Source organism: Athene noctua, chromosome 20 (genome assembly GCF_965140245.1).
Source record: "Athene noctua chromosome 20, bAthNoc1.hap1.1, whole genome shotgun sequence".
In the NCBI taxonomy this organism is placed as follows: domain Eukaryota; kingdom Metazoa; phylum Chordata; class Aves; order Strigiformes; family Strigidae; genus Athene; species Athene noctua.
The window spans coordinates 13,321,249-13,338,962 of record NC_134056.1 but is presented as its reverse complement, the minus strand read 5'-3'; the positions used below and the strand labels follow the sequence as shown (position 1 = coordinate 13,338,962).

The 17,714-nt window shown below is 44.2% G+C and overlaps 2 protein-coding genes across 2 annotated transcripts in view; both read right to left on the bottom strand.

The window, feature by feature from the left end:
• LOC141968879 (ankyrin repeat and MYND domain-containing protein 1-like) overlaps positions 1 to 15,466 on the bottom strand; it is a 48,714-nt gene extending 33,248 nt beyond the window's left edge. The window contains exon 1 of the mRNA XM_074924124.1: positions 15,359 to 15,466. Coding sequence (XP_074780225.1) covers positions 15,359 to 15,466 — 108 coding nt within the window. The remainder of the gene's footprint in view (positions 1 to 15,358) is intronic.
• Positions 15,467 to 17,174: 1,708 nt separating this feature from the next.
• Positions 17,175 to 17,714, bottom strand: part of LOC141968878 (ankyrin repeat and MYND domain-containing protein 1-like) — a 48,710-nt gene continuing 48,170 nt past the window's right edge. The window contains exon 7 of the mRNA XM_074924123.1: positions 17,175 to 17,563. Within this exon, the coding sequence (XP_074780224.1) occupies positions 17,397 to 17,563 (167 nt within the window). The 3' untranslated portion in view covers positions 17,175 to 17,396. The remainder of the gene's footprint in view (positions 17,564 to 17,714) is intronic.

The window sequence follows — 17,714 nt, the reverse complement described above, 5'->3', positions numbered from 1 at the left end:
TAATGTTTCTTTTTTGCCATTGTGAATGTCGAACTACCTTCGTCTTCCTCTGCCGCTTCACCTGAGCAACAACCGCTCCATTCCTCTGCTGATTCCCCTGCGTCTCCTCCTCAATCATTGTCTTCTCCTGCCGTTGTTCCTGAACCCCAACCATCATGTTCTTCTGCCGCTTTACCCGAATCTCAACTGCCCTCGTGTTCTTCTGATGATTTTCCTGAATCTTGAGTTTAGTTTGTAAGATGTCTTTGTTTTATAAAGTTAATTAGTTTTAATATTGTTAGAAATAATAGTATTATTTATTTGTTTTGAATTAAATTTAAAATAGCATTTTCCAGGCTCGAATGACGCATGTGCTTTGGGATAAGGAAAGCCCTTTTTTCCCTCTGTGCATGCTGATCCCGATCCCAGCAGACGGGAGCAGCAGACCACATGCACTTGCAGGGCCCTGACCATTTTGTGGTATTTTTTGCTTGTGATGGATTGTGTTTTAGCATTACTTTTAATTCATGATGCCCTGTCTGTCCTGTTGGCTATTATCTTGCTTATTATTGTCATACTTCTGTTTTGTCCCTGTAAGTGCTTTCCATGGAGACTGTCGCTGCGTCCCTCTGCAGATTCAGAGCCTTAAAATTAGTTTATAAGATGTTCTAGTTTTATAAGGTTAATTAGTTTAAATATATCTGTTAAAATTGTTAGATAAAAATGTTTAAATATTGTTAAAAATATATGTTTGCTAGATAAAAATGTTTATGGTTGTTAAAAATAGTGTTAAAAGATGTTTATCTATTGTTGTTAAGAATAGTGTTTAAAAAAATGTTTATCAAAAAGAAAAAAAATCATTTGTTGTTGTATTGTGCACTTTTCTAGCCTTTCTCTCTCCTCTTTCTGTACTGTTATCTTTCACACCACCATGAAAACAGCCATGTGGAGCCACGGGGTGGTGTAAGGAACTTTTTGGACTTTCAGTATGTCTCAACATCTCTGTCTCCACGACGACCACTTCCTGACTCAGCATAAAGGAGCACATCTTGAAGGAGACACATAGTCCCTGACGAAAACCACATCCGCCCTAGACGAGAACAGCAGCAGTCTCAGCAGTCACCCATCGAGCTGCGCCTACGCGTGAGCCGGGTGGAGGGGAAACCACGGCGAGACAGATCGGCCCCTCGCCAGCACGACCACCATGGACACCCGGGCATGCGCGCACGGAGGGCCACGGGGTGGCACCTACAACAACGAGCCCCGTGGAAATGGGCAGACAAACCGTGGGGACGGGGACTATAAAAAAGACAGACAGCGTAGTCCTTTGAAGAGGGGAACCAACTCGGAGCCAGGAACGTGGAGCATCATCGGACCGACAGAACATCGCCGGATCCCTGGTCGTGGTGGTGGTAATTAGTTGCGCTTCTACCGTGTTCTTGCTTAGGGATTCCGACCTTTTCCTTTCTTTTCCTCTCTGTCCTATCGCTCTTATTAGTTGTTATGGAAAATAAAGTTTATAAGGTTATGAAGCATCTGACCTCGTTTGTGTCTTAATCTCGCTCTCGGGATTTTTTAAGAACCCTCCCCGATATCAGATTGGGACAGCATATGCCTAAGAAAACCATAACTACAAGAGCAGAATTACAATTAATCATGAAAGGCAGACATCAAATTATTGAAATCACAGGTACTGATCCTCAAACTATTATTGTTCCATTAATACAGGATTATCTAGACTGGTTGCTCAGACATTCTGAGGCATTACAAATTGCTCTTGAAGATTATACTGGTCAGCTGTCTAATGTTTACCCAGCACGTCAATTACTACCATTGTTAATGAACCAAGTAATCAAAAATTTTCCAGTGCAATCAGAAGTGCCAGTTCAAGGGTTAACAGTTTTTACAGATACAGGGAAAAAATCAAAGCAAGCTGCGTGCACCTGGTTAGAAGGAAATGAATGGAAATATCACCTCATTCAAGGCCAAAGAGAAGATTCCTTACAGACCTTAAAACTCCAAGCAGTTTTGTGGTCATTTCTGTCCTGGCCACATCTGGGATTAAACGTAGTGTCTGATTCACTCTATGTAGTAGGAGTAGTAAAAAGGATTGAGCGGGGACAAATAAAAGAAGTTAAAAATGAACGCTTAGGAAAACTCTTGCAAAAATTAGTTCATACTCTGGATCAGAGAGGTGCTGTCCACTTTATTACTCACATCAGAAGTCATCAATCCAAGGAGGGATTAGGATATGGAAATGAATTAGCTGATCAATTAGTTGCTCCAGCTTGGTCTGGACCTTTTCCAAATTTGTTTGCGCAAGCTAGAGAATCTCACAATTTTTTGCATCAGTCAGCAAAAATGTTGCATAAGCAATTTAAAATTCCTTTGGCAGATGCAAAGGGCATTGTTGCCTCTTGCCCGTCCTGTCAAAAAATAGGGTTTGGCCTGGGAATAGGAGTCAACCCACGGGGCCTATCTCCTCTACAATTATGGCAAATGGATGTTACTCACATAGCAGAATTTGGTAGGCAACAATATGTATATGTTGTTATTGACACCTTCTCCATGGCCATCTGAGCTACAGCCCAAACTGGAGAGACAGCTAAACATGCTGAAAAACATTTATATAGTTCTTTTGCAGTACTTGGGGTGCCAAAAAAGATCAAAACAGACAATGGTCCAGCATATATTTCTGGGCGCTTCCAATGTTTCTGTATCTTGTGGGGAATCGAACACTCTACAGGAATTCCACACTCTCCCACTGGACAAGCAATCATTGAACAAGCTCATCAAACTCTGAAGCAAATGCTTCAAAAACAAAAAGAGGGAACCACGGGTATGATGCCAGCTGAATGATTAGGCAAGGTTTTATATGTTTTGAATTTCTTGAGGCTTACAGGAGAACGTCAAGAACCACCAATGATGATTCACAGTTTAGCAATAAAAGGTGATGCTGAGCAATCTATGGGTATAGAGCAACCGTTAGTTATGTTCAAAAATTTAAATACGGGACAATGGGAAGGGCCTGTTAAAGTGCAATTAACCGTCAGAGATTATATGTATTTGCTTACAGATCATGGCTTGCAGTGGGTTCCATCTCGCTGGGTGCAGCCCTGGAGAGAAGGTCAAGCTCGCAATCCTAAGCCTTGTGATGGTTCTGACAGTGCTTAATGCTCATCCAGTGGGAGTAGTTTCTCCTCGACCAAATATATGGGTAACGATAGCTAAGGAGACGGGCCAAGAATCCTTTTGCCTTTCGATGGCTACTCCTTCAAACCCATTCCAAACATGTCTATTAGGAATTCCATATTTTAACCCACAAGAGTTTATTGGGCTGGTGTCAAACGATAGTTGGGCTAAGATGACCTGTCGCAGTAGAGACGGTCAAGCGACAATCAATAATCAAGTCAGAGGCAAAAGAAGCACTTTATTGTTCTCTACATACTTTAAATATCTTTTACAGCTACCGCAAGCTCTAACACAATTGGCTAAACCCATAGCAACAGTACATGATTGGATAGCTTGCTTAAAGTTTTACTTCTGAACATAATTCACATAGTTTCTTGTCTGTGGTCAGCAGTTTCATATCTCTTGCAGCAAATGTTCCCTGTCCTAGCTTACTCAGTTCTTTGTTCTTGTGTGGTATGCCTTCCTGCACATAGGCCTCTCTGAGGGTATGGGACAATCTGGCCAAGGTTGAACTCCATCTGTTCTGTCAGGCGTTCAGCAGACCCCCTGCCTACCCCAACAATTCCCCCTTTTTGTGTTTGTGCTACAAATATTTGCATAAGCAGCCTTCTGCAGGGCCCTTTGCAGGAGACTGGTGAGACACGGCAACATTAAAAGCACAGTTATTATGATCAGGAGAACTACCCCTACAGTTTTGACTAGTGATATCAACCATCCAGACAGCCCCCAACCTTTAAAAATCCTTGTGAGCCAATCTAAGCCATCATCTTCTGTTAAACGCTTAACACCATCTTTAAACTGTTGTATGCTCTTATGGATCCATTCAGAATGATCTGCAGTTGCAGTGGAACCCTAGTTGCAGCGAGGATTTAGAGTATCTTTCCTTATAAGTTTGAAAGCCTACGTGATGCATCCATCTGTAGGTGAGGCATCCAACATCGCTGCAAGCAGGTCCAGCCTCTAAATCAACAGGCCAAAATAACTGGCAATTTTCTTTGCGCAGAAACATCTGATTTCATCCTCCTGTTGGGTTCCACCCAGAGCCTGGCCAGTACTCCAGGGGGAAAACAAAAAGAGTTTCTAATAAGGTTAAACACTTGAGTTCTTAATTCTTTATATTGCTAAACAAAGAAAGTTGAAAACACACATTCTTACAGCATTTCAACCCTATTAATAACTACCATTAAGGCGCTGCAATTACTGCTAGCATTTTCTCTTAAAAGAGTTGGCAACCATAGTGTGATTAAGAACAGAGATAGTCTGTTTTGTCATATTGCAGTAGCAAGCGTTACCCATACGTTCTGTTTAAATGATCAGTTAAAAAGACCGCAAACTGTTGGCACAGGGGCATCCACAGCACCCACAGCTGGATCCTGAGTGTCCAACAAAAGCTGCCTCTTATGCCTCAGGTGTGGTCACACACACCTTGCCGGTAACCATCGGGGGCCGTGACCTGTGGAAACACAAACAACCTCTTCCCCAGGTTAATAACTCACGTGGTCCACTCCACTGGCCAGTAACTAAATCTTTGTACTTTCACGCCCTTTTGCAAATTCTGTTTTGAAAAAAGAGAAGAAAAGTGTTGAATAAGAGGTGGCAAAGAAGAATTATCCCCATAATGGGAGAGTTAAGAATATAAACTGCTCTGTCTAAACATGCCTGAGGTGGTTCCCCAACCATTCCCCCTTTTTGTTTTTGAAGCTGCTTCTTCAGCGTGCCGTGTGCATGCTCGACAATTGCTTGTCCTGTCAGGGAATGGGGAATCCCTGTAACATGAGTAACACTTCATAAATTAAAAAATGTTTGAACTTTCTGTGAAACATATGTTGGACCATTATCTGTTTTAATTTGGTGTGGCACCCCAAGCAAAGAAAAAGCTTTCTATAAATGTCGGATTACATCCTTGCTTGTTTCTCCATTATGTGCTGTTGCTACCAAAGCATGCACATACGTATCAACAGAAACATGAACACATTTTTGTCAGCCAAATTCGGTTATATGAGTAACATCAGTTCGCCAAATCTGTAAAGCTTGCATACCTCTGGGATTAGTACTAAAATATACTGGTGTGAGTTCCTTGATAATTAGGGCAAGCAGCTACAATAGAGTAAGCTTCAGTATGGAACAAGCTAAACTGGTGTTGTAAAGCTCAAAAACTGTGATGAAAAAATTGATGTGATAATACAGCTTGTTGCTTCATGTTAGGAACAGTACTCGATGATAAAAACATCCATTCTAAAATGCATAGGGGGTCACTCCACTCAGGATTCCACTGCACCAAAGCACCAAATGGCAACAGTTTTGTCAATTAGTACAAAGAATTGTACCAAGAGACAGAGCTAGTCAAGAAACAAACTTCTTGTGTATGGATTGCTCCTCAATATGAATTGCACTTAATGCTTCCTTATTTAATGTTCTGGGTTCTGTTGGATCATTGGAATTCCTTAACAATTCCAGCAATGGTTGCAGCTGCAAATGGGTCAGTCCGAGGTAAGGTCTGATCCAATTCAAAGATTCCACTAATTTCTGTACATCATTGAGTGTTTTAACCTCGACAGAGAACTCTGCACTGCGCAGCTGCAGCTCGGCTGTGCCTCACACATGCAAAACAATCACACAACCACACGAAGAGGCCTCTTACACTTGTTACTTACACAACATAAAATGACAAATACTACAAACAGTGAAACACCATTAAGAATATATAAAGCTATTGCTTGTTGATTATGTGGTGCTGACAGACAAGGGACGGTGCATGACAGTGTCACACTTGCTGTAAAAACCTGCTGCTTTCGGTGTTCGGGGGGGGGGGGGGTGGGGGGGGTGGGGGGGGGTGGGCGCGGGCCGAGAGTGCGGTGCCAGAGGCCGCAGGCGGCCTCCCCATGGCGGGGGAGCTCGGGGACGCCCCGGGGCCGCCGCCGCAGACTCCGCGCTTGCAGGTGGGGGGCGCGAATGCTGAGTACAGCCATGAGCGATCGCTTCCAGTATCCTTGTTGTAAATGAGTTTTTAAGTCCATCCTCATTAATGCTTTTCTGTAGTTCTTTAATAACAGGAAAATGCAGTCCTTATCAGCAGGTAGTGGACGTGTGGAAGGGGCTGGCGGCTTTTCTGGAGGTGTTTCAGCTACAACTGTAGGATCCGTCCGAGAATCAGACCCACTAGGTGACGTGGCATCTGCTGCAGCTGACGCAGCAGTCCCATCACTTTTTAACTCTTTCAGGGGTTGATGTACCAGTTGCCATGCAGTTGAAGATGACACAGCGATGGTGTTCTTCCTTACCGCCACCTCGAATAAGGCAATCCCTGCCTCTTTCCATGTTTCGAGATCAAAAGCAGACCGTGCATCAGCAGGGACCCCATTCCTTTTGCACCAGATAAGCAAAGTGCGCAGGGCTTTTTCCTCATCATGGTGGAACAGAGGTCTTCACGATAGGAGGAAGAGGGGGAACTGCCTGAGGGGCTTTTTGCTCATTCAGTCTTTGTGGAGGAAACAACACATCTTGTGCTTCCTTATCAGAGTCCTCATACAATCCCCTCACCCTCAACCACGGTCTACATTTAGGACTGGCTCCCCCCGCTCCTTTTGGTGTGGGTTTATCAGAGAGGTGCAAAGTTTGCATAATGGCACTTAATTCTCCTTCTTCATCACTCTCATTATCACTCTCACTCTCCTGCTCTGCATTGCCCTCCTCAGTCAGTTCTTCCCCCTCCTTGGGGGGTGCCAAAGGGGTCACCCGTTCTACTGCTTCACCCCCTGATGCCATATGCCAATCACCACCCTGTAAATCATTTGGAGGAGGAGGAGGAGGAGCCTGAGAGTGAGATCAGGGCAGCAATCTTATTTTTCCCATAAAGGGTTTTCTTCTTGCAACAGCCAACATTCTAGTGTTAGCACCACTTATTCCTTCCCCGTTGTCTTTTACATTTGCTATTTCTATTGTCTTTTCTTTTTTCTCACACTCCGCCTTCCATCCTTTTAGAGTCTCACTTAACGGTTGCCAAGTAGTAACCAATTCTGCTCCTTCTTTTGAACCCTTAGAAATTGCAACCCATAGTTTATGTCCTAATTCTTGCCACACAGTCACACTGAATGCAGTGGCTGCCATAGCTTCAAATACTTGCATCTTACTCCATAATAATATCTTTTTCAGGCTTTGTTCTGTGGTTTTAACCCCTTTTCTTTTTAGAAGGGCTTTCGAGGCAGACAAAATTGTTTCCTTCTCTTTAGTTAGTTGCTGCCCCATATTATGTCTTAAGAAGTTTTTCCCGGTGGCTCACCTTGTATCCAGGTGTCAAAATGTCAGGTCTGGACCAGGCAGAATCCCCCCTGCTCTCAGCTTCACTGGTCTCCGTCTCCGCTGCACCTTGCCCTGCAGCTCACATAAAATCCCCTATGTTACACTTGTATCATGTCAGGGTCACCAATTGTCGCGGTAGAGATGGTCAAGCAACAATCAATAATCAAGTCAGAGGCAAAAGAAGCACTTTATTGTTCGCTACATACTTTATGTATCTTTTACAGCTCTAACACAACTGGCTAAACCCATAGCAACGGTACATGATTGGATAGCTTGCTTCAAATTTTACTTCTGAACATAATTCACATAGTTTCTTGTCTGTGGTCAGCAGTTTCATATCTCTTGCAGCAAATGTTCCCTGTCCTAGCTTACTCAGTTCTTTGTTCTTGCATGGTATGCCTTCCTGCACATAGGCCTCTCTGAGGGTATGGGACAATCTGGCCAAGGTCGAACTCCATCTGTTCTGTCAGGCGTTCAGCAGACCCGCTGCCTACCCTGACAATGACCTTTTCACAGTTCAGTGCCACTGCCCAAGCTACTCGTCCTGGCATCACCACCACAGCCTTTTGGCAAGGTCAGCTCATTATGAGTCTTAACAAAACCATGATTGAACCACAAGAGTTAGATCTGTTAGGTTCTATGCCACCCAGCTTTGGTGCTGTAGTGTTTAAAGGGAGTGGGAAAATAGCTGCCTCTTTAGTTAATTCTAATGTACCCCTGACTGTCAGCCAAACAGTGTCACCAAGAAACCCTTCATATACTGGGAACCAACCTGGCGATTACTGTCCCCCAAACTGTCGGTATTCCAATGTTTGGGGCAATAATACAGTGGGATTATGTTTACCTGACCACACCTTCTTGATCTGTGGGGACAGAGCGTGGCCTGGAATTCCTTCCAAACCAATAGGGAGTCCATGTTATTTGGGAAAGTTAACTATGTTTAAGCCAACCATGATTGATCTTTTTAACAGAACGTTGTTTAATTATACAAAACGCCATTGGTCCAAACGACAAGTGTTCCAGCTAGGACCTAGATGTAATGATCGAGTGCAATTTTGGAATAACCCTACAAACATTATTGTTTCCCTAGTGTCTCCAGTTGGGACCAAAAAGGCATTACAACTCGTCACTTGTTTTGCATGTTGGACTGCTAAACAAATGAACTTGACATCAAAAGTAATACGTGATTTGGCTATGGATGTCTAGAGTCTTAGACACGCTGTACTTCAAGATAGGGCTGCCATTGATTTTCTGCTTTTAGCACGAGGGCATGGGTGTGAAGAGTTTGAAGGAATGTGCTGTATGAATTTATCTGACCATTCAGTATCTATCTATAAGAATCTGAGAAAACTGAAAGATAACATGAAGAAGTTAACTGTTGTAACATCACCCTTATCAGAATGGTTTGCTTCATTGGGAATCACAGGATGGTTGAAGGAGTTGTTACAAGGGGGAATTGTTGTAATTCTTGTAGTTATCATGCTTGCTGTTATTTTGCCATGCTTAGTTTCCTGTGTTAGACATTCAGTACAAAAGGGCCTGCAAGAAATCTGGATTGCTCAAAAACAAAAAGAGGGTTACGTTGGGATTCTAGAGGGCTTTCTGCGAGAGAATGGCCATGTGAGCAATCCTGTATGAGAACAAGACTGACAAGAGCCTCAGCCGAGCAAGAATGCGATAAGGATGTGACCCTGAATGAGGGCGGAGAAACTCGACGAGACAAACAACCCCCGGAAGGGGTTGGGACGGAAAAGGAAGTTCCACAGGGCAGGAAGCCTGGCAAGGCTGATGTGGCACTTTTTATCCAATCATAAGAAGGTTTAAAGCGCGGGCTAAGTTAACTGTCCAATCTTGAGGACTTGTACTGCATGTTACTCACGTGTGCGGGAGAACATTATAAAAGGGCTTTCTTAGTTGTAATAAACAGGCATTGCTTGATCCCATTGGTCGTGTGTGTGCTCAGCTCTCCCGCAATCTTATGCTTAAGTAACAGCTATTAAGACTACAGATCACTTTATTGGCTCAACTCTTTTCAGCCTTCAGTAGTGATTCATCCATTTCTCTAACCCACTTCCTTCCGGTCAAGCATTCATGCTGGATGATATACCACAGTTCATTCAAACCCTGCAAGATGGATTTACTCTCAATCTCACTGAAAAGTAAATGTCAACCAAAAAAAAGTTAGAAGCAGGAAAAAAAAAAAAAAAAAAAAGGCATTTATATCTTAAAACCACACCAAGTCATAAGAAGCGATGTTGTGCAGACCAGGTACAAATAGCTGGAGACAATGGCATGAACTGCCTTACTTTAATCGAGAAACCTTCCAGAGCAGTGTCCAACTCAATCTCTTTAAACAGAAGTTCAGTTTTTCCATCAGAATCCATCATTTTTTCCGAAGTGTCCAGGCTCCAAAACAAAGGGTTCCATCTCCTGAAAAGGTAAGGAAGTCCGCCTGAGCTTTGGAGTATCAGGCCCTGACCTCAGTATAGTACTCTAAACTATCTGAAGCGCAACATCCAGCCCTACCCTGGCAATGTAGGCAAGCTCATGACACAGTGAGGTCAGGGCTTCATCATGATGGCCTCGCCGCCGTTCTGACAGGCATTCCAAGATATTGCTCTTCCTTTCCTCAGGAGCTGCCAAGAAAGAAAAGAGGATGATGTAGTGGGGGACTGTTGCGGCAGAATACTTGGTGCAGGCACAATGAATCACTAAACCCACACTCTGACCTCTGTAGTTTGTGCAGCTATTACAGCGTGACAGCTTTCCACAAGAAGGGAAATCTATGCAAATGCAGGTTAAAAACAGCAAGCACATCTGAAAATTTTTGATTTGATTTGATTAATCTGTGATTTTCAGAAGGATAGAAGCATGGAAGCTAGGAACTAAGTTCAGGTACGATGCAAAATACTGCAGGTTCCAAGAAGGAGATCTGCTTACATCATAACTGGAGTGTACCATCTAAACATGTGACTGATGGACAGTTTCACAGCCATTTTTCCTATGAGTAGATTCTTCATCTTCAAAATTACCTACAAGTCATCAAAAATGTGTCAGGTCATTTCTGAGCTTGATTTCATACCTTGTCCAGCTAAAACCATTATAAGTATGGTGGGTCCTAAGAAGGAAATTAAAATATCTGACATGAAGTGAAATAAATTGTACCAATAAAATCTGGTATGCCTCTGACTTCTTCAGCTGCAGTTACACCTGCACTTTTGCAAGCCATTTGAAATGTGGTAGTTTCTCTGAAACAGAAGAAGAATAAAGCTATGATTTGTACTAAATACATAGGAGAAGGGACTTGCAGTGAGGATAATATTGAATTTAATTGGCAAAATGTAACATTTAAGTGAACTCAAGCATCATTCTCACTTCAAGGCATAGGATTCAAAGAATCACTGTTGCTTCTTCTGAGACAAATTGAACTGAATAATTCTCTAGCCTTGGTTGATCACAACCTCCAATCTGCTATGATGACATAAAAGCAATAAATTCTTTTTTATATACTGCAAAGGCATACATACTATCTCTAAAAGGTACAAAAATCCATGAACTGTTAAGTAAGAACTAGCAAGAAATATGGAAATAGCCTTTATCTGCCCACTGCTCTTCCCCTCAGCTAGGGCACTCTGTTTCTCCTTGACGGAAGTGAGAACAAGGGTGTCATTATTCAGCAGAACGGTTAGTTGCTCATCACATAATCATTGCTGCATCATCATGTAGACCATTAACAGTCTAAACTACAGTTCAAAACTTTCTATCAGCTGGGGAAGGCAGCTGGTCTGCCGACAACCTGATTAGAGAAGAGCTCGACCTTGACAAGCTTCTGGTGTCCCCTTGAGAAGGCGAGACAGACAGAAGAAAGAATGTTGCAAACAAGTCTGAGGAAGTAAGGGGAACACAGGTGTTAGCAACTAACCACCTATCACACTTGTGAAAAACAACTGTATAGCCAATAAGCTTTTGCCATGGTAGCATAGAGATATTGTAAAAAAGGCAGATCATAAAGGGTGGGGGGTTTTCTTCGCCTTGCACGCTAACTTAAATTAAATTGGTCTCCTTTCATGTTTTGTCTGTCTCTGCAAGGATATATCAGCCTGGGGTTATATTGAGACTGCTTTGAGCAAGAGAGACATACAATTTCTTTTTAAAAGAAAAGCCATACTATATGCATGCCATTGCAAATATCAGCCCATTAATCCACACTTAACAGGCAGCAGCTCATTATACTCAATTTACTCCTAGCAAGGAGACAGTCTACTATCGGTCGTTAGGGCTGTGACCTATTCAGGAGTGTTTAGCTCCCAGTGCCAGTCTTACAACTCCACACCTATAGTCATGACCATAAGAACTGGGTTTTGTGCTTCTGTTCACTACCTGTACAATGGTGGCTTTTCTGTGGAGTCACTGCAGGGTGTTCTTCCAACACACTTCTGCTGGTAACACACTAGTAGCCTGGCGTCAGTGGAAATTTTGGAATCCCTAACCAAAGGGAGCCTTTCACTCTTTTTGGAAAACCTAGTCTTGTTCTTTACTTGATCCAAAGAGCACACTAAGAGAACCCTCAAAGAACCACAGTCAAAATGGTTAGAAATCTTTCCAACCTAATGGACAGAGAATAGCAACAAATAATTGATAAAAACAGTGGGGAAAAGGTGGCAGAAGGGTAAAATGACGAACACTGCTTGGCACCAGCATAACAATTTTCATCCAAGGCTGTTTTAAAATGAGTAAAAAAAAAAAAAAAAAGAGCTCCTTTTCCTCAGAGGAAAACTGAAACAAACAGGACTGTGTGTCTTGCTTATGGTTACAAGGAAAGTCAAGAGCAGAGCGAGAAATGCCTGAATCTGGCTTACTATGCCTCTTATTTATCTTTTACTGCTGTGTTATAATAATTCTGCTTTCATTTAATGTATCCTCATACACAGAGAAGACACAGGAACACACATCAATGCATTAGAAAGCAGATCCTGAAGTAACACAATTTTTTTTCTACCGAAACAAAACCCAGAAAGATTGAAACTGACCTCTGGTTTGAGGTCTCCACTTTCCCAGATAGCAAACAACCGACCAATATCATTAACTCATTTAGCTTTTACCTGATGTTTTGTTGTTGTTTTTTTTTACCTCAGCCTCAGAGATCCATTTGTAGACTTCCCTGCTGGGTATCTGGCACACTGTCACCACCACTGCACGTGGCCTAGCACAGGTGACTTCGTGGCCTGTTTCTAGAAGAAATACAATTGACAAAGTAGGGTCCAAGGGGAGAGTTTAAGGTGGCCTTCCTAAGGGGGAAACTACATGCCTGCCACAGGGTCTTCACCAGTATTGCTGCAGGCAGAGCCTTCGGTGGATTTAATACTGTCTGTGGGATGATGCGCCTGCGTTTGAGGGTGCCAAAGCACAGAAGGAAGAGCCGTTCTGCTCCTGTGGTGCCCATGTCCCCTCAGGGCTCCCGCTGCCCTCAGCCATGTCCCTGCCACCACCTCAGGGCACCATGAGGACTGAAGCATCCTCCTCGTCCAGCCCCAGCACGCCCAAAGCTCGTCCAGGGCCCAGGCCCTGCGAAGCCTCGGGGTGCCCCGGCCAGGCAGGGGGGGGGTGTGTGCGTTTGGGCCTCCTCCACAGTGGCTGCGGGTCGCCCCGCTCCCCCCGTTTCCTCTGGCCACCACCCCTGTCCCCAGAGGCCCCTCTGGCCTCCAGGCCGGCCCTGCCCAGTTGGGCTCCACTCTGGAGGGCCCAAGCCCTGTTGGCCATGACTGGGTCGGACCAGACAGACCCGGGCCACTTCCCTCTGCAGCAGCCCAACGAACTTCTGCCTGCCCGTGGAGGAGGTACCCGGTTTCAGGGGAATGACGGTTTCTGGGGCACAGCAGGATGGCAGCCCCCGCACAGCAACCGCTGCAAGGAGCTGCCTTTTATTCAAAACCTGGGGGACGCTCCTGCTGCCTGCGCCTGCTTAATACTGTCCTGTTTGTACAAAGCCTTGGGGCTGAAAACACATGCTTTAAAAATTAGACATAGAGTCGCTTTTATTAAACCACCTAGTTACAAAAAGAAACGGAAGTAAACCAAACAGACCAAAATTCACATCCTCAGAAAGGAGAGGTGGGAGCAGAACGCTGGGGCAGCTGGGCTCAGCTGCAAGGCGGTGCCTGTGGCTCTGTGGTGCCGACGTCAAGCTGCTGTGACCGTGTCCCAGTTCCCCTGCAGCCCCCTTTCAGCTGGGCAGCTTGTCAGTGTAGAACAGCCACAGACGAGGCACCAGTTAAATGAGCTAAAGATTCAGTGGCGCGGGAGGGGTCAGGGGGGATGAGACGGCCAGACCCGCAGCAGAGATTTCTGGTTAAAACTGCCTTTCTACTCCCATGGCTTTTTACTAGCTTTGCATCAAACAGCAACATTTGGTGGATCTATGTTTAATCTAATTACAGGCCAAGAAAACTCAAGTCAGTGCAGCATCACTGTTACATTCAGATAAAGGAGAGAGGCGGGGGGGTAGGCAGACATTTAAAAGCCACTTTGTCAATGCGTTTTGCTAGCAACACTTGCTGAAATTATTTGGTTGTGTGGGACAGAACTGCAGGATTGGGGATTTAGCCTGCTCAGCAGCTGCTCGCAGTTTTTGCCCATCAGAGGAGAGATGTGGCCTTTCACAGCTTTCCTCTTCTCTTTCTTCTTCTGGATCTTCGAACTCATTCTCTGCCTGGACTTCACCCCTCATGCACAGAGCCTCTTGATCTCCCGGACTGATCATTTCCAGTACTCTTCCCAGCCCTTAACTGCCAGCAGCTGAGCTGTGCTTTCTTCCCTCATCTGGGAAAACTGCTGCTCAAGTTGACATTTGTATTTCTGTGTAAACAACAAAAACAATAACAAAGGACAAAATTGGCAGTGATGAAATATAATTTTACTTTGCCTAAATCCAGGTCCCGATCCACTGTGTCAGAAGATTGTGTACAGGCCACTTCTTTTCTGCCTTTGACAACAGAACTGTATGAACAATGCATTGGTCACTGCTTTCCCCCAGCGCACCCACACACATTCACCACACACCCACCCACCCCCACACCCCCCCCCCCCCGGTCCCTTTAAAGACTTCTGAAACTAAATTATCAGCAATATTTACATTCTGCTAAAAATGCAAGATCTTCATCTCTCTTCCATTAGCTCCTAAGGTTGAAGAGCTGCCTCCTCCACAGAACAGAGGGCAAAGCGTGCATCTGAAACACAGAAGGCACTCTGGCTTTTGCCCGAACTCCCTAAGTCACAACTGTGAACTGAACTGTCACAAAGCTGCGAAAATGGTATTTCACCTAAACAGAAACTTGTGGACTACCATGGAAACCTCAAGGCATCTTTATTAAAATGTCCACGCTACCAAATATAAAATAATGTCTTTTTAAGGCATTATACATTCAGGAAAATATTCCTGTGGTGTGCATTTACTATACCGCACCCTGTTGACAAGCTATGGTCACTTCAAACCATACTGTAACCAGGTGCTTTGGTACCATACCTGTTACCAGTTCTGACATTACTGGACAAATCCTGATATCAGTTCTGATATTACCGGACAAAATAGACTTCTTTTCTGAAAGAAACAAATACTGATATTTCATGACCCATAAGTCACTGACCATTACTGAGTTGCTTGGGTGGAGCCTGTGTCAGCCTTGGGGACCCCATCCTAGATAGGGTCCCTCAGCCCCCAGTGCAGGGATCAAAATGGTCCCTCCCTGCAGCCCGTTCTGTGCCCTAGGAGAGGAGCTAGAAGGAACATCATTTTCTCATGGGACCTAAAGGCAGCAGAGATGGACATTGCTGCTTGCCTTCCTGTGGAGTTCTCTCTAGGAAGCCAAATGGCTTCTCCATACAGGCTCACCTGGAAGCTGAAGTCCAGCTTCATAAAGATGGTCCAGACGTGGAAAGGCCCTGGCCTCAAATAGTCCAGCTCCTCTGACTGTGGAGATTGGTACTTAATCCATAACATGACAGTATGCACACAGCATCCTAAGTGAAGTGCAGCCACTGCTCTCCACATCTTTATGGGTTCCCTTCTCTGGACAGATGCCTGTGGAGCCTCCTCTCTTGTCTCCACGCCTCATTGCAGCCACCTGTAGCCAGCCTTCTTTCCCCATGACTTGGGGAGCTAAACAAAGAACTGAAGGTGCCTCAAACTACCACCATGGGGTATTATGGAACACAAACACCTTACAAACAAAGGGAGGTTACATCAGTAGGTACATTAATGATTTACAGTCACCTACAAATTCTCTGAAAGATGATAGAGTTTCACTGGCATCCATGCTAGAAAGAGACAAATAAAAGATTTCTGCTCTTTTCATTCATAACAATCCACCCAAGATTCTTGGAGCTGGACTAGTCAGTCAGCGCAACCGTGCAGATTCATGTCACCAAGCTAGTTAATCAGTTTCTCCTTCTTTGTAAGCATCAGGTTGAACAAAGCACCTCCCTTGACTGGCTCCTCAATCTAGGAGGAATGCTAGGAAGCTGTCATGAACGTACCCCAGAAATGTCCTGGATTTGTTGTGCTCTTCTGTATTGTCTCTCTATAGGATACAAGGGTGCTTAAAGGGCCAGTGAGCACGAGACTTCTTCCAGCTGCTACTTTTTCCTGATCAAGTCTGTACAGATAGCCCCCTCACATTAGCCATGTTGGTCTGCCTGCTAGTCCTGAGCCATAAGCTCTCAACTGGTTCATCGTTCACCTCACCATGTATTCCAGCTGCTCTCACATAAAGGGCAACTCCTGCTCATCACCTTCCCAGCCTGTCCTTCCTGAAGAGTTTGTATGCATCCATTGCAGCACTTCTGTCATGTGAGCTTTCCTACCACATGTCTGTGACCTCAGTGAGATTGTTGCCATGCAAACTTCTGATTCATTCTGTTTGCTCCTCATACTGAGTGCATTAGTGTACAGGCACTTCAGAAAGGTGCAACACAGTCAAGTTGGTTTTCCAAGAAAAGATGAGAGGTTCTCCATGATGTCCTCTCAGCACTTACTGATTTGTGAGTGGGACCCATTCTGCCCCGTTCTGTTGATTTTGAGGACTCTTAACCACATGACTCTGCCCCTTTGCTTGTCAGACCAGTCCACCATTTCCTCACTTAAATGTGATTCGTCATCTCCCTTCTATCTTATTCCTAGTCTCCTCAAGTTGGCCTGCCTATTAGCAAAGATGGCTTTTTACCCCACTTTGTCAGGTGGATTCTACCCCTCCCTATCAGTCCTTGACCCCCCCAAAGTCCTGTGGTTTTAAATCCAAACCATTTTCAGTGACACAGTTGCACAACAAGGTGCTGAACCTCAAGAACCACCTACTCCTCCTTAAGCCTTTCCACTTAGGCAGTAGGATCAAGGAAAAAAACACCTGGGCCTCCCTGTCCACCCCCAGAACCATGTAGTCACTCTCCTGGCAGGATTGTCAGTGACCCTGTGGACTAACATCAAGGGCTAATAGTCTAAGGGCTGAACAGTTCTCAGCAGCCTCTCCCCAGGATCCCAGATCTATAAAGCTCCCATAAAGCAACAAAAATCCCTAGAGAGCAAGTCCGGTTGCCAAATGGGCCCTCTGTTCCCTACATGAGGGAATATTTGTAATGAAGTTTAATAATGGGCCATACTGGGATTTAAAATACATATATACAGTATTAGACCATTAAAACCAACACGAATTGCAAACATTTATTTAAATACATAACTTGTATATACACACACACACTGGTTTTCAATGGCATTATCATACTTGAGCTCATATGTGGTATCTTAGATGTTTGGATTTAGTTTCGCAAAACGTCAAAATAGATCCCTTCTAACCTTAGCAGGAGTGGAATACAAGGCAGAAAGTACAGTGGTATTAAAATTTGTCCACACAGTAGTAGGAGAGATTTGAAACAAGTCAGTCATTCTTCCTGTGATGCTCTCTTCCACCAATGCCAACTTTACTCTTTCTTCCAGCTCTCCTTTGATCTTTTCCTTCTCTTACATTTTCCCCTTTCTTGCCAGTGACATTCTTTTTGCATGCTGCACTGCTTGCATCCAGAGCTGCTTGACCTGTACTCTTCTCTGTGGAAAAAAAAAAAAAAAAGAAGAAAAAAACCAACCACCCATATTTCTTTGATGACCGTCAGTTTCTCTGGAACAATAAACTGGAAGCAGGTACAAGACTTGAGGAAGTTCCTATTTTGGCATTGTTTATCAAACGTGATGTTAACAG